Genomic DNA, 24,380 nt, shown 5'->3' on the forward strand with positions numbered 1-24,380 from the left:
GACCTCATGAAGGGTACCCTGATTGAGGGCTTTGGATTCTCCACTGAGGAGTATAGGATTAGATTCAGGGGGGCTCAAAAATCCTCGAGCCAGACCTGGGTTGACTTTGTAGACTACTCAGTAAAAACACTAGATGGTTGGATTCAAGGCAATGGTGTAAATGATTATGATGGGCTGTACAATTTATTTGTGAAAGAACACCTATTAAGTAATTGTTTCAATGATAAACTGCATCAGCATCTGGTGGACCTAGGACCAATTTCTCCCCAAGAATTGGGAAAGAAGGCGGACCATTGGGTCAAGACTAGGGTGTCCAAAACTTCCACAGGGGGTGACCAAAAGAAAGGGGTCACAAAACCTCCCCAGGGGAAAGGTGGTGAGACAGCCAAAAACAAAGATAGTAAATAGTCTTCTACAGGCCCCCAAAAACCTGCACAGGAGGGTGGGCCCAGAGCCTCTTCACAAAACAATTCTGGGTACAAGGGTAAAAACTTTGATCCCAAAAAGGCCTGGTGTCGTAACTGTAGTCAGTCTGGACACCAAACTGGAGACAAGGCCTGTCCCAAGAAAGATACCACTTCTAACTCCCATCCAGCTAAAACTGGAATGGCCAGTCTCCAAGTGGGATCAACAGTGTGCCCAGAGCAAATCAGGTGTCACACTGAAGCTACATTAGTCTCTGAGGGTGGGGTGGATTTAGCCACACTGGCTGCCTGGCCCCCTAACATGCAAAAATACAGGCAGCAGCTCTTAATTAATGGGACAAGTGTAGAGGGCCTGAGGGATACAGGTGCCAGTGTCACCATGGTGACAGGGAAACTGGTTTCCCCTGGCCAATACCTGACTGGACAAACGTATCCAGTCACCAATGCTGACAATCAGACTAAAGTACATCCCATGGCAATGGTAACTTTAGAGTGGGGAGGGGTCAATGGCCTGAAACAGGTGGTGGTCTCCTCAAATATCCCAGTAGACTGTTTGCTTGGAAACGACCTGGAGTCCTCAGCATGGGCTGAGGTAGAACTGAAAACCCATGCAGCCATGCTGGGTATCCCTGAACTGGTGTGTGTCAAGACTAGGGCACAGTGCAAGGCACAGGGTGAAAAAGTAGAGCTGGAGTCTGGAAAAATGGCCCAGCCTACCAAGAGAAAAGGAAAGTCAGCTGGGAAACCAGCTGCAACACAACACCAAAAAGAGAACCTCTCTTCTCAGGAAGAAGTTCTGCCCTCTGAGGGAACTGAACCTATGGAGCTGGAACCTTATCAGGTTGAGCTCTTGGGCCCAGGGGGACCCTCAAGGGAAGAGTTGTGTAAGGGACAAGAAACCTGTCCCTCTCTTGAAGGCCTTAGGCAGCAAGCTGCTGAAGAGTCCAAAGGCAAGAAAAATGGAACACATAGGGTCTATTGGGAAGATGGACTCCTGTACACTGAGGCAAGACATCCCAAACCTGGTGCCACTAGGAGAGTGGTAGTGCCTCAGGGTTTCAGAGAGTTTATTCTGACCTTAGCCCATGATATTCCCCTTGCTGGGCATTTGGGACAAACCAAGACGTGGGAGAGGTTGGTCAACCACTTCTACTGGCCCAATATGTCCCAGAAGGTTAAGGAGTTTTGCCTCTCCTGCCCCACCTGTCAAGCCAGTGGTAAGACAGGTGGGCATCCAAAGGCCCCCCTCATTCCACTTCCAGTGGTGGGGGTCCCCTTTGAAAGAGTGGGTGTGGACATAGTTGGTCCACTAGAACCTCCCACAGCCTCAGGAAATATGTACATCCTAGTAGTAGTGGATCATGCTACTAGGTATCCTGAAGCTATTCCCCTTAGGTCGACTACTGCCCCTGCAGTAGCCAAGGCCCTCATTGGTATCTTTACCAGAGTGGGTTTCCCTAAGGAGGTGGTTTCTGACAGAGGTACCAACTTCATGTCAGCTTACCTAAAACACATGTGGAATGAGTGTGGAGTGACTTATAAATTCACTACACCATATCATCCACAAACTAATGGCCTTGTTGAGAGATTCAACAAGACATTAAAGGGCATGATCATGGGGCTCCCAGAAAAACTCAAAAGGAGATGGGATGTCCTCCTGCCATGTCTGCTTTTTGCTTACAGAGAGGTGCCTCAGAAGGGAGTAGGATTCTCACCCTTTGAACTTCTGTTTGGCCACCCTGTAAGGGGACCACTTGCTCTTGTTAAAGAAGGCTGGGAGAGACCTCTTCATGAGCCTAAACAAGACATAGTGGACTATGTACTTGGCCTTCGCTCAAGAATGGCAGAGTACATGGAAAAGGCAAGTAAAAACCTTGAGGCCAGCCAACAACTCCAGAAGTTGTGGTATGACCAAAAGGCTGCACTGGTTGAATTTCAACCAGGGCAGAAAGTCTGGGTTCTGGAGCCTGTGGCTCCCAGGGCACTCCAGGACAAATGGAGAGGCCCTTACCCAGTACTAGAAAGGAAGAGTAGGGTCACCTACCTGGTAGACCTGGGCACAAGCAGGAGCCCCAAGAGGGTGATCCATGTAAACCGCCTTAAGCTCTTCCATGACAGGGCTGATGTAAATCTGTTGATGGTAACAGATGAGGACCAGGAAGCTGAGAGTGAGCCTCTCCCTGATCTCCTCTCATCAGACCCTAAAGATGGCTCAGTGGATGGGGTGATCTACTCAGACACCCTCTCTAGCCAACAGCAAGCCGACTGTAGGAAGGTCCTACAACAGTTTGCTGAACTCTTTTCCCTAACCCCTGGTCAGACACACCTGTGTACCCATGATGTGGACGCAGGAGACAGCATGCCTGTCAAAAACAAAATATTTAGACAGTCTGATCAAGTTAAGGAAAGCATCAAGGTGGAAGTCCACAAGATGCTGGAATTGGGAGTAATAGAGCACTCTGACAGCCCCTGGGCTAGCCCAGTGGTCTTAGTCCCCAAACCTCACACCAAAGATGGAAAGAGATAAATGAGGTTTTGTGTGGACTACAGAGGTCTCAACTCTGTCACCAAGACAGATGCCCATCCCATTCCTAGAGCTGATGAGCTCATAGACAAATTAGGGGCTGCCAAATTCTTAAGTACCTTTGACTTAACAGCAGGGTACTGGCAAATCAGAATGGCCCCTAGAGCAAAAGAAAAGACAGCATTCTCCACACCTGATGGGCATTATCAGTTCACTGTTATGCCCTTTGGTTTAAAGAATGCCCCTGCCACCTTCCAAAGGTTGGTGAATCAAGTCCTTGCTGGGCTGGAATCCTGTAGTGCAGCTTATCTTGATGATATTGCTGTCTTCAGCTCCACCTGGCAGGATCACCTGGTCCACCTGAAGAAGGTTTTGAAGGCTCTGCAATCTGCAGGCCTCTCTATCAAGGCATCCAAATGCCAGATAGGGCAGGGAACTGTGGTTTACTTGGGACACCTTGTAGGTGGAGGCCAAGTTCAGCCACTCCAACCCAAGATCCAGACTATTCTGGACTGGGTAGCTCCAAAAACCCAGACTCAAGTCAGGGCATTCCTTGGCTTGACTGGGTACTATAGGAGGTTTGTTTTGGGATATGGATCCATTGTGACAGCCCTCACAGAACTCACCTCCAAGAAAATGCCCAAGAAAGTAAACTGGACTGTAGAATGCCAACAGGCCTTTGACACCCTGAAGCAAGCTATGTGCACAGCACCAGTTCTAAAAGCTCCAGATTACTCCAAGCAATTCATTGTGCAAACAGATGCCTCTGAACATGGGATAGGGGCAGTTTTGTCCCAAACAAATGATGATGGCCTTGACCAGCCTGTTGCTTTCATTAGCAGGAGGTTACTCCCCAGGGAGCAGCGTTGGAGTGCCATTGAGAGGGAGGCCTTTGCTGTGGTTTGGTCCCTGAAGAAGTTGAGACCATACCTCTTTGGTACTCACTTCCTAGTTCAGACTGACCACAGACCTCTCAGATGGCTGATGCAAATGAAAGGTGAAAATCCAAAACTGTTGAGGTGGTCCATCTCCCTACAGGGAATGGACTTTATAGTGGAACACAGACCTGGGACTGCCCATGCCAATGCAGATGGCCTTTCCAGGTTCTTCCACTTAGAAAATGAAGACTCTCCTGGGAAAGGTTAGTCTCATCCTCTTTCGTTTGGGGGGGGGGGGGGGTTGTGTAAGGAAATGCCTCCTTGGCATGGTTACCCCCTGACTTTTTGCCTTTGCTGATGCTATGTTTTGAATTGAAAGTGTGCGGAGGTCTGCTAACCAGGCCCCAACACCAGTGTTCTTTCCCTAACCTGTACTTTTGATTCCACAATTGGCACACCCTGGCATCCAGATAAGTCCCTTGTAACTGGCACCTCTGGTACCAAGGGCCCTGATGCCAGGGAAGGTCTCTAAGGGCTGCAGCATGTATTATGCCACCCTAGAGACCCCTCACTCAGCACAGACACACTGCTTACCAGCTTGTGTGTGCTAGTGAGAACAAAATGAGTAAGTCGACATGGCACTCCCCTCAGGGTGCCATGCCAGCCTCTCACTGCCTATGCAGTATAGGTAAGACACCCCTCTAGCAGGCCTTGCAGCCCTAAGGCAGGGTGCACTATACCATAGGTGAGGGTACCAGTGCATGAGCACTGTGCCCCTACAGTGTCTAAGCAAAACCTTAGACATTGTAAGTGCAGGGTAGCCATAAGAGTATATGGTCTGGGAGTCTGTTTTACACGAACTCCACAGCACCATAATGGCTACACTGAAAACTGGGAAGTTTGGTATCAAACTTCTCAGCACAATAAATGCACACTGATGCCAGTGTACATTTTATTGTAAAATACACCTCAGAGGGCACCTTAGAGGTGCCCCCTGAAACTTAACCGACTATCTGTGTAGGCTGACTGGTTCCAGCAGCCTGCCACATTAGAGACATGTTGCTGGCCCCATGGGGAGAGTGCCTTTGTCACTCTAAGGCCAGTAACAAAGCCTGCACTGGGTGGAGATGCTAACACCTCCCCCAGGCAGGAGCTGTAACACCTGGCGGTGAGCCTCAAAGGCTCACCCCTTTGTCACAGCACCGCAGGACACTCCAGCTTAGTGGAGTTGCCCGCCCCCTCCGGCCACGGCCCCCACTTTTGGCGGCAAGGCTGGAGGAAACAAAGAAAGCAACAAGGAGGAGTCACTGGCCAGTCAAGACAGCCCCTAAGGTGTCTTGAGCTGAAGTGACTAACTTTTAGAAGTCCTCCATCTTGCAGATGGAGGATTCTCCCAATAGGATTAGGGATGTGACCCCCTCCCCTTGGGAGGAGGCACAAAGAGGGTGTACTCACCCTCAGGGCTAGTAGCCATTGGCTACTAACCCCCCAGACCTAAACACGCCCTTAAATTTAGTATTTAAGGGCTCTCCCTGAACCTAGAAATTAGATTCCTGCAACTACAAGAAGAAGGACTGCTGAGCTGAAAGACCCCTGCAGAGGAAGACCAGAAGACACCAACTGCCTTGGCCCCAGACTTACCGGCCTGTCTCCTGCCTTCCAAAGAACCCTGCTCCAGCGACGCTTTCCAAGGGACCAGCGACCTCTGAATCCTCCGAGGACTGCCCTGCTTCGAAAAAGACAAGAAACTCCTGAGGACAGCGGCACTGCTCCAAAAGAACTGCAACTTTGTTACAAGGAGCAGATTTAAAGACCCCTGCAACTCCCCGCAAGAAGCGTGAGACTTGCAACACTGCACCCGGCGACCCCGACTCGACTGGTGGAGAACAACCAACTCAGGGAGGACCCTCCGGCGACTCTACAACTGTGAGTAACCAAAGTTGTCCCCCCTGAGCCCCCACAGCGACGCCTGCAGAGGGAATCCCCAGGCTCCCCCTGACCGTGACTGTCTGAACTCCATTTCCCGACGGCTGGAAAAGACCCTGCACCCGCAGCCCCCAGCCCCCAAAGAAACGGAACGTCTGTGCAGGAGTGACCCCCAGGAGGCCCTCTCCCTTGCCCAGGTGGTGGCTACCCCGAGGAGCCTCCCCCTTGCCTGCCTGCGACGCTGAAGAGATCCCTTAATCTCTCATTGACTTCCATTGAAAACCCGACGCGTGTTTGCACACTGCACCCGGCCGCCCCCGCGCTGCTGAGGGTGTACTTTCTGTGCTGACTTGTGTCCCCCCCGGTGCCCTACAAAACCCCCCTGGTCTGCCCTCCGAAGACGCGGGTACTTACCTGCTGGCAGACTGGAACCGGGGCACCCCCCTTCTCTCCATTGAAGCCTGTGTTTTGGCCACCTCTTTGACCTTTGCACCTGACCGGCCCTGAGCTGCTGGTGTGATAACTTTGGGGTTGCTCTGAACCCCCAACGGTGGGCTACCTTGGACCAAAAACTGAAAACTGTAAGTGACTTACTTACCTGTGAACACTAACAATAACTTACCTCCCCCAGGAACTGTGAAAATTGCACTGTGTCCTCTTTTAAAACAGCTTATTGTGTTTTATGTGAAAAGTATACATGCTAAAGTAATGATTCAAAGTTCCTAGAGTACTTACCTGCAATACCTTTCAAATGAGCTATTACATGTAAAATTTGAACCTGTGGTTCTTAAAATAAACTAAGAAAATATATTTTTCTATAACAAAACCTATTGGCTGGATTTGTCTCTGAGTGTGTGTACCTCATTTATTGCCTATGTGTATGTACAACAAATACTTAACACTACTCCTTGGATAAGCCTACTGCTCGACCACACTACCACAAAATAGAGCATTCGTATTATCTCTTTTTGCCACTATCTTACCTCTAAGGGGAACCCTTGGACTCTGTGCATACTATTCCTTACTTTGAAATAGTGCATACAGAGCCAACTTCCTACAGGTGCTTAGTGACAATCTTGGTAAAAACTGTATACTATGCCAAAACTGACACGTCTATGCTGATCTGACCGGATAAAGCTTGCCTATGCTCATGACATCTGAACTGTATGAAACCCAATACAAACTCTGAGGTCTGGCTCTTTGAATCGAGCTGAAAGCTGCTTGTAAACCAAAAAAAACATCAACATGGGAAATTTGGCTCATCTCTGGTAGGTTATATACCCTCTTATCAATTTGATTATTGCCCCTTGTTGAGATTCCCAGGCAGCTTTGCCAAACACGAAGTTGTCGTAAATGTGGATTTCTGAACACAGTGCAATATTTTCTGGCCCTCCCTTCTTCTCAAAACTCACTCAGAAATATTAAGTAATGGACCACCACGGCCAGTACCTTGTACTTATTTTGTAATAGGAAGGAGCCCTGGAGCCAGCTCAGAGAAGTTGTTTTACCACTAAAGAGTCACTCTTTTTAGGTCAAGCCTAGGCAGTGCGCATGTGCTGCCTGCAAAACGTGCTATATTCACTATATGGGCTTTAACCACGCTCACCCTTGCCCTTCGTTCTTTGCAGTGTTTGTCTTAAATGCTTTTTTTTTTTTTTAATTGGTGCATTTTTCTACACGTCCCTTTTTCTACCTTTCTCTCTCTCTCCCCATCTACCTACCTTTACTCCGCTAAATACCTCTACCTTCCTCTCTTGTTCCCTCTACCTCCCTACTTCTATGTCCCTCTACAACCACATTACCTCTCTCTACCTCTTCCCCCTCTCTCTCTATACACCCCCATCTCTATATGCCCCCTCTAATCCCTCTCTCTACCCCCGTTCCCCCCTGTATATCCCCACCCAACTCCCTCTCCCCATCTCTCTCTCTCCATCTTCACCTCTCTCCCTCTACCTCCCCTCCCAGCGCTTATTGATTCTTACACAGCGGGAGGTTGTATGTTACTCACAAAGCATATCGGTAGTGTAGGAAGTTGGCTCTGTATGTGCTATTTCAAAGTAAGGAATAGCATGCACAGAGTCCAAGGGTTCCCCTTAGAGGTAAAATAGTGGTAAAAAGAGATAATACTAATGCTCTATTTTGTGGTAGTGTGGTCGAGCAGTAGGCTTATCCAAGGAGTAGTGTTAAGCATTTGTTGTACATACACATAGACAATAAATGAGGTACACACACTCAGAGACAAATCCAGCCAATAGGTTTTTATATAGAAAAATATCTTTTCTTAGTTTATTTTAAGAACCACAGGTTCAAATTCTACATGTAATATCTCATTCGAAAGGTATTGCAGGTAAGTACTTTAGGAACTTCAAATCATCAAAATTGCATGTATACTTTTCAAGTTATTGACAAATAGCTGTTTTAAAAGTGGACACAGTGCAATTTTCACAGTTCCTAGGGGAGGTAAGTATTTGTTAGGTTAACCAGGTAAGTAAGACACTTACAGGGCTTAGTTCTTGGTCCAAGGTAGCCCACCGTTGGGGGTTCAGAGCAACCCCAAAGTCACCACACCAGCAGCTCAGGGCCGGTCAGGTGCAGAGTTCAAAGTGGTGCCCAAAACGCATAGGCTATAATGGAGAGAAGGGGGTGCCCCGGTTCCGGTCTGCTTGCAGGTAAGTACCCGCGTCTTCGGAGGGCAGACCAGGGGGGTTTTGTAGGGCACCGAGGGGGACACAAGCCCACACAGAAATTTCACCCTCAGCAGCGCGGGGGCGGCCGGGTGCAGTGTAGAAACAAGCGTCGGGTTCGCAATGTTAGTCTATGAGAGATCTCGGGATCTCTTCAGCGCTGCAGGCAGGCAAGGGGGGGATTCCTCGGGGAAACCTCCACTTGGGCAAGGGAGAGGGACTCCTGGGGGTCACTTCTCCAGTGAAAGTCCGGTCCTTCAGGTCCTGGGGGCTGCGGGTGCAGGGTCTCTCCCAGGCGTCGGGACTTTAGGTTCAAAGAGTCGCGGTCAGGGGAAGCCTCGGGATTCCCTCTGCAGGCGGCGCTGTGGGGGCTCAGGGGGGACAGGTTTTGGTACTCACAGTAGCAGAGTAGTCCTGGGGTCCCTCCTGAGGTGTTGGATCGCCACCAGCCGAGTCGGGGTCGCCGGGTGCAGTGTTGCAAGTCTCACGCTTCTTGCGGGGAGCTTGCAGGGTTCTTTAAAGCTGCTGGAAACAAAGTTGCAGCTTTTCTTGGAGCAGGTCCGCTGTCCTCTGGAGTTTCTTGTCTTTTCGAAGCAGGGGCAGTCCTCAGAGGATGTCGAGGTCGCTGGTCCCTTTGGAAGGCGTCGCTGGAGCAGGATCTTTGGAAGGCAGGAGACAGGCCGGTGAGTTTCTGGAGCCAAGGCAGTTGTCGTCTTCTGGTCTTCCGCTGCAGGGGTTTTCAGCTGGGCAGTCCTTCTTCTTGTAGTTGCAGGAATCTAATTTTCTAGGGTTCAGGGTAGCCCTTAAATACTAAATTTAAGGGCGTGTTTAGGTCTGGGGGGTTAGTAGCCAATGGCTACTAGCCCTGAGGGTGGGTACACCCTCTTTGTGCCTCCTCCCAAGGGGAGGGGGTCACAATCCTAACCCTATTGGGGGGATCCTCCGTCTGCAAGATGGAGGATTTCTAAAAGTTAGAGTCACTTCAGCTCAGGACACCTTAGGGGCTGTCCTGACTGGCCAGTGACTCCTCCTTGTTTTTCTCATTATTTTCTCCGGCCTTGCCGCCAAAAGTGGGGCCTGGCCGGAGGGGGCGGGCAACTCCACTAGCTGGAGTGTCCTGCTGGGTTGGCACAAAGGAGGTGAGCCTTTGAGGCTCACCGCCAGGTGTGACAATTCCTGCCTGGGAGAGGTGTTAGCATCTCCACCCAGTGCAGGCTTTGTTACTGGCCTCAGAGTGACAAAGGCACTCTCCCCATGGGGCCAGCAACATGTCTCGGTTTGTGGCAGGCTGCTAAAACTAGTCAGCCTACACAGATAGTCGGTTAAGTTTCAGGGGGCACCTCTAAGGTGCCCTCTGTGGTGTATTTTACAATAAAATGTACACTGGCATCAGTGTGCATTTATTGTGCTGAGAAGTTTGATACCAAACTTCCCAGTTTTCAGTGTAGCCATTATGGTGCTGTGGAGTTCGTGTTTGACAGACTCCCAGACCATATACTCTTATGGCTACCCTGCACTTACAATGTCTAAGGTTTTGTTTAGACACTGTAGGGGTACCATGCTCATGCACTGGTACCCTCACCTATGGTATAGTGCACCCTGCCTTAGGGCTGTAAGGCCTGCTAGAGGGGTGGCTTACCTATACTGCATAGGCAGTGAGAGGCTGGCATGGCACCCTGAGGGGAGTGCCATGTCGACTTACTCGTTTTGTCCTCACTAGCACACACAAGCTGGCAAGCAGTGTGTCTGTGCTGAGTGAGAGGTCTCCAGGGTGGCATAAGACATGCTGCAGCCCTTAGAGACCTTCCTTGGCATCAGGGCCCTTGGTACTAGAAGTACCAGTTACAAGGGACTTATCTGGATGCCAGGGCCTGCCAATTGTGGATACAAAAGTACAGGTTAGGGAAAGAACACTGGTGCTGGGGCCTGGTTAGCAGGCCTCAGCACACTTTCAATTGTAAACATAGCATCAGCAAAGGCAAAAAGTCAGGGGGCAACCATGCCAAGGAGGCATTTCCTTACAGGTAGTCTAATACAAGGAGCAGGGTAATGCTCTGAACACAGCTCCCAAACGTCCTTTGGTATTTTCGATGCATGCGAGTATGGCATCACGCATCTACTGGTGTTTTTCCACTTGTAGTGGCAATGCGAGATGCTAAACAGTAACACAATAGAAACGTAAAAATAGTGCACTCAAATCCAAAATGTGTGACCTACTGGCTATGTCAATGCTTGGCTTTTTTTTTTTTTTTTATTACATTTTATTCGTTTTTTGGAGACATACAAGTGACAATCTAGTGGATACTGCTCAAACAGCCAAGTCTTGAGAAGTCTCCTGAAGGTAAGGAGGTCCTTGGTCTGATGCAGGTGGGTGGAAAGAGTGTTCCACGTCTTGGCAGCAAGGTGCGAGAATGATCTGCCACCGGTGGTTGTTCTGCGGATGTGTGGGACGGTGGCGAGGGCAAGGTCAGCGGAGCGAAACTGTCAGGCCGGGGTGCAGAAGGAGAGCCATCTGTTGAGGTATTCTGGTCCGGTGTTGTGCAGTGCCATGTGGGCGAGGAATTTGAAGGTGATTATCTTCTTGAAGGGGAGCCAATGCAGGTCTCCCAGGTAGGCTGTGAGGTGGCAGTCGCGGGGGATGTCCAGGATGAGGCGTTCTGAGGCTTTCTGGATGCGTTGCTTAATAACACATCCAGGTCTTGGGCTGCTGTTACTCGCTAGATTTCAACGTATTCTTTGCTTGAATAACTGTGCTTCCATGAGTTGGGCTGGTACCACCAGAACTTCCATTTTCTTTGGAGGTGCCAATTATCACTCTCTGGTGGTATAAAAGAACCACCTCTACACACAAGCATTTGCAATGCAATAGGTCTCACATTTGCTTCATTTAGAGCTACTGGCGCTGTACATGTATAACTGGAAATTTTCTTGCCACTTAAATTGATCAGCCCTGCCTCATAACTTGGTATTTTCCTGCCACATAATTTCAGTGGCCGTACATAGAACTAAAGCACTTCCATTTACCTTCTTCCTTCATCTGCAGCATAAAAATGAAAATGTTGTCATTTAGCATTCTAATTTAAATCCACCATGCTAATTCCAACAGAATACCACTTTCACCACCCTAGGGTTATGAGCAAAAATGTTTTGTAAAAGGAATGCCCCGCAAAGCATTATGGGGAGAGTTTCCCAACTGCAGTGAATATTGTAGTACTGGCTCTCCTGCTGTGCCAGGAGAGCCACTTTGAGGATTTCTATGTTTGTACTTATGAAACGGCTGCAGTGCTCCAATACTGCCATGGAGAGGAAAGAGAGAGACAAAAGCAAAATTGAAAGGACTCCAATTCGGTAACAGTGTGAACAATGTGACGTAACTGGTAGTCATGCCAGCTCCAAAACAGCCGATAAAGGTCGTGCTGTATGAAACTTCAGAGAGACATTGCATTCATGTAGCGCGATGGGGAGAGACAAAAGAAAAAAGGAGTTCACTCACACTAACGTATATCGCTGATGGTGCAGTAATCCATGTAAAAGGGTCAGTCTGCAGGGTGTTACAAAACAGCCTCAAGGCGGGACAAACAAAGCATTTACTAATGACAGCAAGGGATTTTTGTAAGGCAAAACCAGGAACGAATGAAAGTGATGGGAGTTGTTAAAGCCCACAGAATAGATTACATGTCGAAAGGCAGGCTGGTGCGCTGCTATGCCTAACCTAAATACGGGAGGAGGAGAGGTTGATCAGTTGGTCATACTTCCCCTCTTTTTTATTAACAGCAACCAAATTAAGAAGGGCGTTCCGAAAGGGCTGCATTTTGACAGCTCTATGCTTGTTCTTTAGCTATGCAATAGGATAGTCCTTATTAAAGAATATCCTTTTTCAGGATACAGAGAACCTGACCCACTTTAGTAGCATATCATTGGGTCCTTCTGGGCGGGGATGCAGTACCCAATGGGTTCCTTAAAGAGTAATTTGTGGAGATCTTTTATCCTGCGTTGGTCATTCAAAAGAAAGTACAGCACTGTTAAAGCAGGTCTAGATTGGGCCAAACATTTTATTAATTTTTGTTTTTAAATCATCAAATTTACAGTTGGAATCCATAAGGCTAAAAGCACACATTGTTACTGGATAGCAACTGAACTGGAAGAAGCTTTTACAGATACTCTCTGAAAGTGGAATTGTTCTTTCTATGCACACCCAAGCTATAAACAGATTTTGAATATGTTTGAAGTGCTTTTCTCAATGTTTGGAGGACATTTTTGTGATTTATTAGTGTAAATGTAAGCCAAACAGACTATGTGTACGTATCAAGTTAGGATAAATTGGTAACCACATGTACAAACGTAAAAGGTTTTTTTTTTTTTTAAATGGTAAATTTTATGCAAAGATTTAAAAACTTTATCCAGAAAATAATTTTGGACTCTGGTGAAGCATGTGACTTATCCCTAGCTATACCGTTGCTATTGCCTATTGCACCACTATGGCAACTATGTATCATGAATCGAATCTGTAGAGGGTTGTAGGAAGTTGCAAAGCTTAGCAGTTTTTTTTGAGTGTCCTAATTTTGTAAATTGACAAACTTTCACAGCTTATTTCAAAAAAACATTAAAAAGAAACAAAAGAGGGACCCACTGTGGCCGTACGAATGTTCCGACAAAGAAGTCTTTTGAGCATGCAACGTCTTACAGGATTCCAACAAGCAGCACGCCCCACTTTCTGTGATGAGAGAAGGTCCAAGGCAAGACTTTGGCAGCAGGAAGGGGAGCATGTAAGGAGACTGGTATTAGGTTCCAGACTGTCTTTTTCGGGTAGCTAATCAAGAATAACAGTGAGGAAAACAATTCTCTGCAGCTGGACGCCTTTGGGACTTCCAAGTGCAGAGTATAGGACTGAAATGATACAAAATTACGTGAGTAAACTTATTTTGTTGACCTCCAACTCCAAAATGCTAATGTTGGGTTCTCAGTACAACACACCCAATCGTTTGGAAATATCACCAGAACTCAATAAACGTATTACTTATTTTTTTACGTTTTGTGCTTTTTGGAATCCGAAGATGTGTATTGAAAAATAGTACTGCATAATACTGCTATATACATCAGTACGCTATACAACTTTTAATCTTCTCATTGATTGAAAGCCATAATAGCCACTATGGAAATGTATTTTCTGTGAATTATGGAAAGTAATTCATACTATGACATATTTTAAACCACTGCTCAAAGCACTTTATAGTCATGGTTCAAAACCTAAAACAAAATTCTCACAAATCCGGTTAGCTATAGTATACCAGAATTCATGGTATATGCACTTCAGACACACCCTACTGCCAAAATACACCTGTATGCTGTAATCTCTAGGCCTACTTTGCACTGTTCACTTCTAGCCTACCTCTAGTACACACTGAGCATGCAGCAGTGTCCAGTGGGGGCCGCACAGCTGTCTGGTCCCAGGCAACCAAGAGGAGTTACTCGAACTGGGAGGTGTACAAACTCACACCTGCTTATTTACATGTTTTTCTTGCAGTTTTGATTACTAACTCGTTCTGTGATTAATGCCATTCAGTGACCGACAGAGACACCGAGGCAATTGAGGGAGAAAATCAGTCATTGATGTGCTCTGAAAAGGGGAGAATGCTCGAAGAGCAGAGGCTGTTAAAGATGGGGAGGAGAAAGCAAGGATGTGAGAGGAAAGGTGTGGCAGATGAGGGAAAGAAGAGCTCGGCTGGAAGAAGGCAAGTAATGAAGGGTAGATGGTGCAGTGTAGTTGAAGCTGGAAGAGGAGAAGAACAGCTAGACTAGGGTGAAGAATTAAGATAGCAGCAGCTGAAGCGGGTGGTGGAAAGAAAAGCTGATGTAAAGAAAGGAGCTTAGATGAAGGTAGGTGACCTGTGCTCAGACGACCTAGGTGATGAGCTTGAGCTTTGTTTTCCCACTTCCCTTTCATCCACGAATAACATCAGTTGTTTGCAGCACATCAGTAATATCAATCAGGGATTTGTAAAGCGCTCTACTCACCCGTGAGGGTCTCAAGGCGCTGAGGAGGGGAGGGGGGAAGAAGAGGCGGGGGGTTGGGAGGTGCTGCTACTGCTCAAACAGCCAGATCTTGAGAAGTTATCTGAAGGTAAGGAGATTTTTGGTTTAGCGCAGGTGGGTGGGAGGAGTGTTCCACATTTTGGCGGCAAGGTGCGAGAATGATCTACCGCCGGTTGTAGTTCTGCGGACGCGTGGGACGGTTGCGAGGGCAGTGGAGCGGAGATCCCGGGTCGGGTTGTAGGAGGGTCGTCTGTTGAGGTATTCTGGTCCAGTGTTGTGCAGTGCTTTGTGAGCACGGGTGAGGAGTTTGAAGGTGAATCTCTTATTGACTGGGAGCAAGTGCAGGTTTTTCAGGTGGCCTGTGATGTGGCAGTGGAGCGGTTCCAAGAGTGGCAGGCCACCAGGAGTCATCCCATACGAAGGGGGTGAAGCCGAAGATGAGGACTTCTGTCTTGTCGGAATTGAGTTGGAGGCAGCTGCTCTTCATCCATTTCACGATGGCCTTCATTCCTTCGTGGAGGTAGGTCTTGGCGGAGTCCTTGGTGAGGGAGAGGATCAGCTGGTTGTCAGTGTATGAGATGATGTTGAGGTTGTGGGATCAGGCGATGTCAGCGAGCGGGGCCATGTAGACGTTGAAGAGGGTCGGGCTGAGGGACCAATCCTGGGGTACGCCGCAGATGGTTTTGGTGGCCTCCGAGCGGAATGGGGGGGGGGGGGGGAGGAAAGGGGAAGCTGACTGAGTTCTGCCGGTGAGAAAGGAGGTGACCCAGTCCAGGGCTCTGTTGCGGATTCCAGCACTGCTGAGGCGTGAGCATAGGGGTGTAGTGGCAGACTGTGTCGAATGCGGCCGCAAGGTCCAGGATGAGGGCCGCGGTTTCGCCGCTGTCCAGTATGGTTCTGATGTTGTCGTGGCAGCGATGAGGGCGGTTTTGGTGCTGTGGAATCCAGATTGGGAAGGGTCCAGGGTGCAGTTCTCCTCTAGGAAGCGGGTTAGTTGTCTGTTGACGGCCTTCTCAATGACTTTTGTCAGGAAGGTGAGCAGGGAGATAGGCCGGAAGTTCTTGAGGTCATTTTGGTCTGCCTTGGGTTTTTTGAGGAGGGCGCTGATCTCGGCGTGTTTCCAGCTCTCCGGGAAGGTGGCGGACTCGAAGGAGCTGTTGATGATCTTCGGTAGTTGGGGTGCGATGATGGAGCTTGCTTTGTTGAGGATGTATTGAGGGCAGTGGTCAGATGGAGAGCCGGAGTGGATGGTGTTCATGATTCGGATGGTGTCGTCGTTGACGGGGAGAGAAGGAGGTTGGTCGGAGGTGAATCTGTGGTGTTGGTGGTTGTCATGGAGGAGGGGGTGGGTTTGGTGGGTGTCCTGGGTGCTGAAGCTGTTGTGGAGGTCTGTGTAAACCAGAAGGCCTTTCTGTGAGTACGTCTATTGGAGGGATTCTTGATTGGGGCAAGAGTATTGGCACAGGTGTTGACTCATTGCCTGAAGTTGCTGGCAGCTGCATCAGTGTCGGTGGTGTCGATGGATGGGTTCTGGGAGAGGGTTGCGATAAATTGGTCTTCAGTGACCTTGTTCCAACTGCGGTGGGGGATCCATTGTGGGTGTTGGTGTGTTGTGGGTTTCTTGAAGGAGAACTGGATGCAGCGATGGTTTGTCCAGTGGAGTTTGGTGGTGTGGCTGAAAGAGACGTGATTGCTGGTGGAGAAAATAGGGTCGAGTGTGTGTCCTGTGGAGTGGGTTGGTGTTGTGATGAGCTGTTTGAGGCCGAGGTTGGAGAGGTTGTCTAGCAGGGTGGCGGTGTTGTTGTCGTTGGTGTTCGAGGTGGAAGTTTAAGACTCTGAGGAGTATGTAGTCAGTGGATGCAGGAGCGTGCCTGCTGATGATGTCGGCAATGGAGTCGCTGAATTGCAGTTGTGGGCCGGGAGGCCTGTAGACAAGGGCCCCTCGGAAGGTGGTGTTTGGGTCAGTGTAGATTTGGAAGTGCAGGAGTTCAGCAATGCTGAGGGTGTCTTTGGTGTTGGCCGTGATCCTGAGAGTGTTCTTGTGGATGATGGCAATGCCTCCTCCTCCCGCCCATCATCTTCATTTTGGTCTTGAAAAGTGGGCAGATATGATACTGGGGAGAGGGCTCCACCTGTGTCCAATGCCCCTGCTCACTGTTTAAACTGGGCACAGATAATCCACCCATTAGGTCCAGCATTATTTAAAATATACCTTTGACAGGTCAAAATTGACAGAGTCTAAAACAACTGTTCTTCCAAAACACTTTTTTTGCCGCTCGCCCCTGCACTGCCTTGGCCCACCCATGCTTCTTCTTTATCCTCTCAGACACTGAATCTGGTCCGGGCCACCTACCAGAACAGTTTGCTGTGATAATTGGCCCCAGAGATAGACGTCAGCGTAGTTTGCAGAGAGGTAGAGTAGAGAAAGTTTTGTGTTAAGGCATAAAATGCTTAGATCCCTGCGCTGTTGCTGACAGAACAACAAGGAACAAGCATTGGCATAGCCAATAGGTCTCACCTTTGGGACCTTATTAGTATTTAGCAATGCAGTACATTACATTGGCAGATGGAACATACCATAGCTCACATTATGCAACCACTGGTGATCCCCTAGAAGGGTCACCCAAACATTTCAAGACTGTTCAAACAGTCAATAGTGTAATAAGTATGTTACGCTGACATGAATCATGATCATAATTGCAATAAGAAGAGATCAATAAAGCATATACAATCATCATGTAAACACAATAGAACCTTTATCAGAAATAAACTATGTTTGTGCATTCCTTCATATGCTTGGCATTAGACTAATGCTCAGAATAGCCCCAAGAGGGCACCACAATAAAAATAGCATTCAGAAGAAACATGATCATGTACCATATAGTCAGCCGCTAGAAAGCATAATCACATGAAAACAGAATGTCCTACTAGAATTTTATTACAAACAAGGCCCTTCAAACACAAGCCACATCCAGCTATAAAACAAAAGTTCCAGCTAGGAGACAGCAAAAAAAAAAAAAAAATGGTGGGAAAGGTTATTATTTTGGGTTCTCCCCCAACCTAGTGTGGGGACCTCGGGATGACCCAGACAGAACGTGTCAAGTCTTGATGGTGGTCCCATTGTCTTAAGACCACCACACAGTGAGTTAAGGGCAAAAACGTTTTGTAAAAGGAATGCCCCGCAAAGCATTATGGGGCGAGTTTCAGAGTGCAGTTAATAGTGTAGTATCTTAACTAATGCTCAGAACAGCCCCTAGAGGACACCAACAATAAGAATAGCATTTGGAAGAAACATGGTCATGTATACATAGTCAGCCTCTAGAGAGAATAACCACATGAAAACAGAATGGCAGAAAGTAATGCAGTGTATGCATATATTTAGCCAATATTGGGTGTAGTGCGTTACACATTTTCAGGCTTACCAGAATAATATTACAAACAAGGCCCTTAAAACACAAACTAACCCCAGCTGTAAAATAAAAGTTCCAGCCATGAGACAGCTTAAAAAAGACAATGAATGGTGGGAGAAGTTATTATCTTGGCGTCCCCCCAACCTAGTGTAGGGACCCAGTGATGAACTAGATGGAAAGTGCACATAGAACTGAACGCTTTGATGGTGGTCCCATTGTCCTAGGACCACCACCGGCTGAGTTATGGGCAAAAATGTCTTGCAAAAGAAATGCCCCGCAAAGTATTATTATTGGGCAGGTTTCCTGAGCACAGTGACTATTGTAGCATCAGCTCTCCAGCTGTGCCGTAGAGCCACCTTGAGGTTTCTGTGTTTTTTCTGTTTAAAATTTGTCAGTTTCTATATTTTCAACTGTTAAACTTGTACGCATGTGGTACTCATGTAAAGCACTCTTCCGATCGAGTCCACACTATATGAAACTTCACAAAAAAATGTATATATAAATAAATATAAATAATAATAATAATAATATTTACGTAACTAACCCCCTCCCCAGCTTGCAGCCTTTGGGCGCAGACATCAGAAAGAACCTGCAGCATGCCCAAAAGCAAGGAAGAGGAAAAAAACAACATACGGCCATGGAGCACGAAGTGGAGAGGCAAAAGAAACCAGCATTTATAATGCCATAGGTCTGGCATTTGCTTGAATTAGAGCTATTTGAATTGTAAATGGCTAACTGGACTTTTCTTGCCACATAATTTGGTCAGCCCTGCTGCTTAATTTGGTTCTCAACTACATAATTTCAGTGGCCATATAACTAAAGCATTTCCATTTACTGCAGAGAATCCTGCGATGAAGACCTTGAACATTTCTTAGATTGTTTTAGTACCATTTTCTTGTAATTTATTTTTAATGTGGGTGATGTGTGAGGGACTATTACTGACATTTTCAGAGAAATGTTGTGTTTGTTTCATGCAGCATCCATAAAAAAAGGTTCTTTAAGACCAAAAAAGGACCTCACATATGAGAAATTGGATGGTGTCATGGAGGTTATTTGCAGTAATATTAGTGAGCCGCTGCTGTCTTCAAGTATTGAAAACACACATCACTACCCCTGAATATTAGATGTAAACACATTAGGAATTTGGACAGGTGAGCCTATCGATTGTCAGTGACCTGGCCAAAGAGGGTGAGAAAGGGCTGGAACTGGATCATAAATTCAAATATTTTATGAACAAGGGCCCTCAAAATAAGTTTGGACCAGGACCCCCAAAATCCTTAAGTCGTACAAGGGGAGAACTAGGGCAAAAGTATGCTAGAAGTGGATGCACAAGTAAGGGAGTGGATTAGGGTGCAGTTGTCATTATCTGGGAGTGTATAGCTTATGAAGATGGTTCTTCTCCTGAAAAGTGTTTGCTTAAGAGTTTACAACCGATGTCGAGCTTTACACGGGGCAAAATTGAGTCATGATAGCTGACAACTCCTTGCTGCTGTTACTAAGAAATTGGAATTGGAGGGGTGGCTTTTAATCAACGTGACAAGCGCTAATATGTGTAAACATACTTTTTCATCCTACGCTTTCAGTGGCTGGAACATAATATTATATGGTAAGCATGGCGCACAAGAGGGGCTTAAGGGGCAGCGGAAAGAGGAATGTGGATTTGTAGGTGTAGTAAGTGGGATAAAAGCACAATAGTTTGTGAAATGACCAACATTTTGCACTCTTTCTAAACAGAGAGAAGGAGAGTGTGTGGGCGCATTTTTTGCTGTGTGTAACAATTCCTGGTGAAATCCAACAGATACCGCACCATACCCGACGGAAAGCACCTTTCCAAGCCACAAACTGTAAACTTTGTACTTGTATAGCGCACTACTCACCCGTTAGGGTCTCAAGGCGCTGTACGCATACCGCTGTGGAACCCCTCCTGGCTTTTCCCTGTGAGGTGCCCACTCCTGGGCAACCTCCAAGGTGAAGCCAGGCATCCCAGCGCTGTTGGGGCCGTTGTGGAGATTAAGCAAGCTATTGCCCAGAGTTACAGAGTGGGACCTATGAATTAGATTAGGCACTGATGCGAGAATTATCGGGTCCGAGGAAATTGAGCTCAAGACCCGCCGAGGCGGGAATTGAACCCTGGTCCCGGGCCAGATTCTGCATCAGGGTCTGCCGCTCTAACCATTGAGCCACAATTCTCCACAAAGGATGACAGGTTATACATTTTAAAGTGACTTCAAGCTCAGCATCTATGTGAATTCTTAGTGCTGGGTGACTTACGGCTTAAAATCTTCTCCAAAATCACTATGGATATTTTGCAGTTTTATAAAGTGCAAACTCGACCCGAAGGCATCGAAGCGCTTTCCAGGAGCACCAATTATATTACACAAGTGCAGATTCATTTTTTAGGGGGGCACAGGGAGATTACGTGAATTGCCCAGAATCGTAGAATGGTGAGCCAGCGCTTATACTGGAATCTTGTTTCCCAGCTACAAAGGAAGCAGCTTTGGCGCTATGCCACACTTCAGACATCTGTTGACGGAGACCCTTTATTACAGTGGGAACGCTTTGGATAGCAAAAAAAGACAAGATTAAGTATAGCATGTGAAATGTAATCACGTAGATCATGGCTACATTAATGCTTTTACACTTAGAATATGCTGACTGGAAAAACAAGCATTTGTAATACAACGGGTCTCGCGTTTGCTCGTGTTAGAGCTGATAGCGTTGTAAACTCCTAACCCGACTTTTCACCTATCGGCAAAAGTGCATTTATGTACGTAACCCGAAAAAGTGCAATTAACTGTGTAAAGCGCTCGACTTCTGCCAAGCGAAATCACGCTAGGAAAATAGGCGAAAAAGTAGTCCACGAGCCAGACAGAAAAAGCGAGCCTCGCATGTTTTCTGTACTTGGTCGATGCACTCGAGGAGGGAAAGCTACCGGAAAAGGCATGACGATGCATGCCTTAGACTAATGAAAGCAAGCAGAATTTAATAGGCAAGCCCACGAACCAATGAAAAACACTGACGTGACGTCGACAGGGCTCCGAGCCCTTTTCTAATACCTAAAGCGTCTCGCGAGCGATACGCATGCTCGACCCTAAAAAACCTGCAACATTTACTGTTCTAATGTGCATGAAGCAGAGAAAGTGTGCAGTACCACAGGCTGCCCCTTGGGACCTCCTTAAACCACATAAGGTGCTGCACCCTATAATCTTTAATTGAAACACCCGCTGCCCGCATTCGCTACATGATACGCCTCAAACAGCGGCGATAATATTACTGTTTTTTAACGTTTTGTGGAAATATGAGAAACAATCTGGGTAGTTAATATCACTGTTAATAGATCCTGCATTTTTGAGCAATTGCAGTATATCGTGTGGTTTTGGAACAGTTCCCTTTATATGAGGGAACCAAAGAGGTAGAAAACGTCTTGCAATTCGATTACCATAAATGTTTACACCGCAGCTGCTTTCTCGCCACCTTTTAAATGAAGGCTTATATTGTTGCTAAGCAGTTGTCATTGTCTTATCGTCCTCTAATGACATGACTCCCTTGCTTCAACTCTACCATTTCCACCCCCTTCTCCAGCTAAATGCATTGCTGTGTCCTGTCCCTCATCCTTGTCGCACCCGTCATTTTACCTTGCTTTTAAATTTTCTTTTTCTCACATCTAACAACCGCTAAGCTCATCTTTGTGCGAGTAGACCGGTTCCCGCTTCCTTTACACCAAGCCATTCAACCTCCCCGGTATTTTCACCTCTTCGTCTCTAACTATCCAAATGTACGTGCTTGCCTAACACATCTACCCAGCTCGCTCCCCAACTCATAACTCCCATTAACAACTGTGTTTGTTCTTCATCACATATTCCTTTCCATTAAGTCCCCACCTATATACACCACCACCTCACAAAACTAACACACTCTGTACTACTCCTTACATTTTATCGTGTTTCATCACTGTTTGCGCCGCATTCCATTTCCCTTCTTTCACTTATCTCATCACCTCAATCCACGTAGATCTCTGCCTTCACAGCCACTTTTGCTCCAGGTCCCACTCCAAATCTCCCGCGGATCCATTTTTATTCTCTTCCCCATAACGCTCTCTCCAATATCTACGTTTGCTACTCCGCTACTTTATTACAGTGGGAACGCTTTGGATAGCAAAAAAAGACAAGATTAAGTATAGCATGTGAAATGTAATCACGTAGATCATGGCTACATTAATGCTTTTACACTTAGAATATGCTGACTGGAAAAACAAGCATTTGTAATACAACGGGTCTCGCGTTTGCTCGTGTTAGAGCTGATAGCGTTGTAAACTCCTAACCCGACTTTTCACCTATCGGCAAAAGTGCATTTATGTACGTAACCCGAAAAAGTGCAATTAACTGTGTAAAGCGCTCGACTTCTGCCAAGCGAAATCGCGCTAGGAAAATAGGCGAAAAAGTAGTCCACGAGCCAGACAGAAAAAGCGAGCCTCGCATGTTTTCTGTACTTGGTCGATGCACTCGAGGAGGGAAAGCTACCGGAAAAGGCATGACGATGCATGCCTTAGACTAATGAAAGCAAGCAGAATTTAATAGGCAAGCCCACGAACCAATGAAAAACACTGACGTGAGGTCGACAGGGCTCCGAGCCCTTTTCTAATACCTAAAGCGTCTCGCGAGCGATACGCATGCGACGCAGGCTCGACCCTAAAAAACCTGCAACATTTACTGTTCTAATGTGCATGAAGCAGAGAAAGTGTGCAGTACCACAGGCTGCCCCTTGGGACCTCCTTAAACCACATAAGGTGCTGCACCCTATAATCTTTAATTGAAACACCCGCTGCCCGCATTCGCTACATGATACGCCAAACAGCGGCGATAAGATTACTGTTTTTTAACGTTTTGTGGAAATATGAGAAACAATCTGGGTAGTTAATATCACTGTTAATAGATCCTGCATTTTTGAGCAATTGCAGTATATCGTGTGGTTTTGGAACAGTTCCCGTTATATGAGGGAACCAAAGAGGTAGAAAACGTCTTGCAATTCGATTACCATAAATGTTTACACCGCAGCTGCTTTCTCGCCACCTTTTAAATGAAGGCTTATATTGTTGCTAAGCAGTTGTCATTGTCTTATCGTCCTCTAATGACATGACTCCCTTGCTTCAACTCTACCATTTCCACCCCCTTCTCCAGCTAAATGCATTGCTGTGTCCTGTCCCTCATTCTTGTCGCACCCGTCATTTTACCTTGCTTTTAAATTTTCTTTGTCTCACATCTAACAACCGCTAATCTCATCTTTGTGCGAGTAGACCGGTTCCCGCTTCCTTTACACCAAGCCATTCAACCTCCCCGGTATTTTCACCTCTTCGACTCTAACTATCCAAATGTACGTGCTTGCCTAACACATCTACCCAGCTCGCTCCCCAACTCATACCTCCCATTAACAACTGTGTTTGTTCTTCATCACATATTCCTTTCCATTAAGTCCCCACCTATATACACCACCACCTCACAAAACTAACACACTCTGTACTACTCCTTACATTTTATTGTGTTTCATCACTGTTTGCTCCGCATTCCATTTCCCTTCTTTCACTTATCGCATCACCTCAATCCACGTAGATCTCTGCCTTCACAGCCACTTTTGCTCCAGCTCCCACTCCAAATCTCCCGCGGATCCATTTTTATTCTCTTCCCCATAACGCTCTCTCCAATATCTACGTTTGCTACTCCGCTACACTACACGCCCATGTTTGTTTTCCCCACAATTCGTCCAAATATTGATCGCTCCATTTTAACTGCAGGCGTGCCGTCTCCTTTCACTCTCTCCTTGCCACTATTTCCCCTCTAGCCTCTGTTGCCCTATCTGTGCTAAATTGTCACCTCGCCCTCTATTATTGTTCCCCTTCCGCTTGTCCTTGCTTTCGCCACTGTTCATGAGCAATGTCTTCTACCGCGGACTCTCACCTCCTCCTCCATGCTGGGTCCTGCAAGTGATTTCAGCCCTCGCAGTAAGAAGACTGCTCCCGTCGCCTCTAGAAATTTCCCGCACCACCCGGCGCCTCTAAAGTGACGTAAAAGCACAGGCTTGTACGTCCCCTACTGACTACGAAACCAGAAAGGTCAACCATAAACCACGCCCCGCGGAGATCTTCCTGATGTGACAAGTGGCATTTCCTGAATTCCAGCTGTGCAAGGACATCACTTTCAGTCTCGTACAACCAAGATTTAACACGAAAGAAAAGCCGTTGTGTCTGGCCACTTGAATTCTATGTCAGGATCGGAGGCTCCGATTATTTCTATGCTTTAACCCCTTCGCTGCCAAGCCTTTTCCCCCTCCTGTGCCGAGCCTTTTTTGGCTATTTGGGGCAGTTCGCGCTTAGGCCCTCATAACTTTTTGTCCACATAAGCTAGCCAAGCTAAATTTGCGTCCTTTTTTTCCAACATCCTAGGGATTCTAGAGGTACCCAAACGTTGTGGGTTCCCTTGAAGGAGGCCAAGAAATTAGCCAAAATA

The 24,380-nt window shown here is 47.1% G+C and overlaps 1 protein-coding gene across 1 annotated transcript in view; it reads right to left on the reverse strand.

The window, feature by feature from the left end:
* Positions 1–23,957, reverse strand: part of CACYBP (calcyclin binding protein) — a 39,485-nt gene extending 15,528 nt beyond the window's left edge. Inside the window, exon 1 of the mRNA XM_069231577.1 lies at positions 23,832–23,957. Coding sequence (XP_069087678.1) covers positions 23,832–23,843 — 12 coding nt within the window. The 5' untranslated portion in view covers positions 23,844–23,957. The remainder of the gene's footprint in view (positions 1–23,831) is intronic.
* Positions 23,958–24,380: the final 423 nt, after the last annotated feature.

This window comes from Pleurodeles waltl, chromosome 4_2 (genome assembly GCF_031143425.1).
Source record: "Pleurodeles waltl isolate 20211129_DDA chromosome 4_2, aPleWal1.hap1.20221129, whole genome shotgun sequence".
NCBI classification, from domain to species: domain Eukaryota; kingdom Metazoa; phylum Chordata; class Amphibia; order Caudata; family Salamandridae; genus Pleurodeles; species Pleurodeles waltl.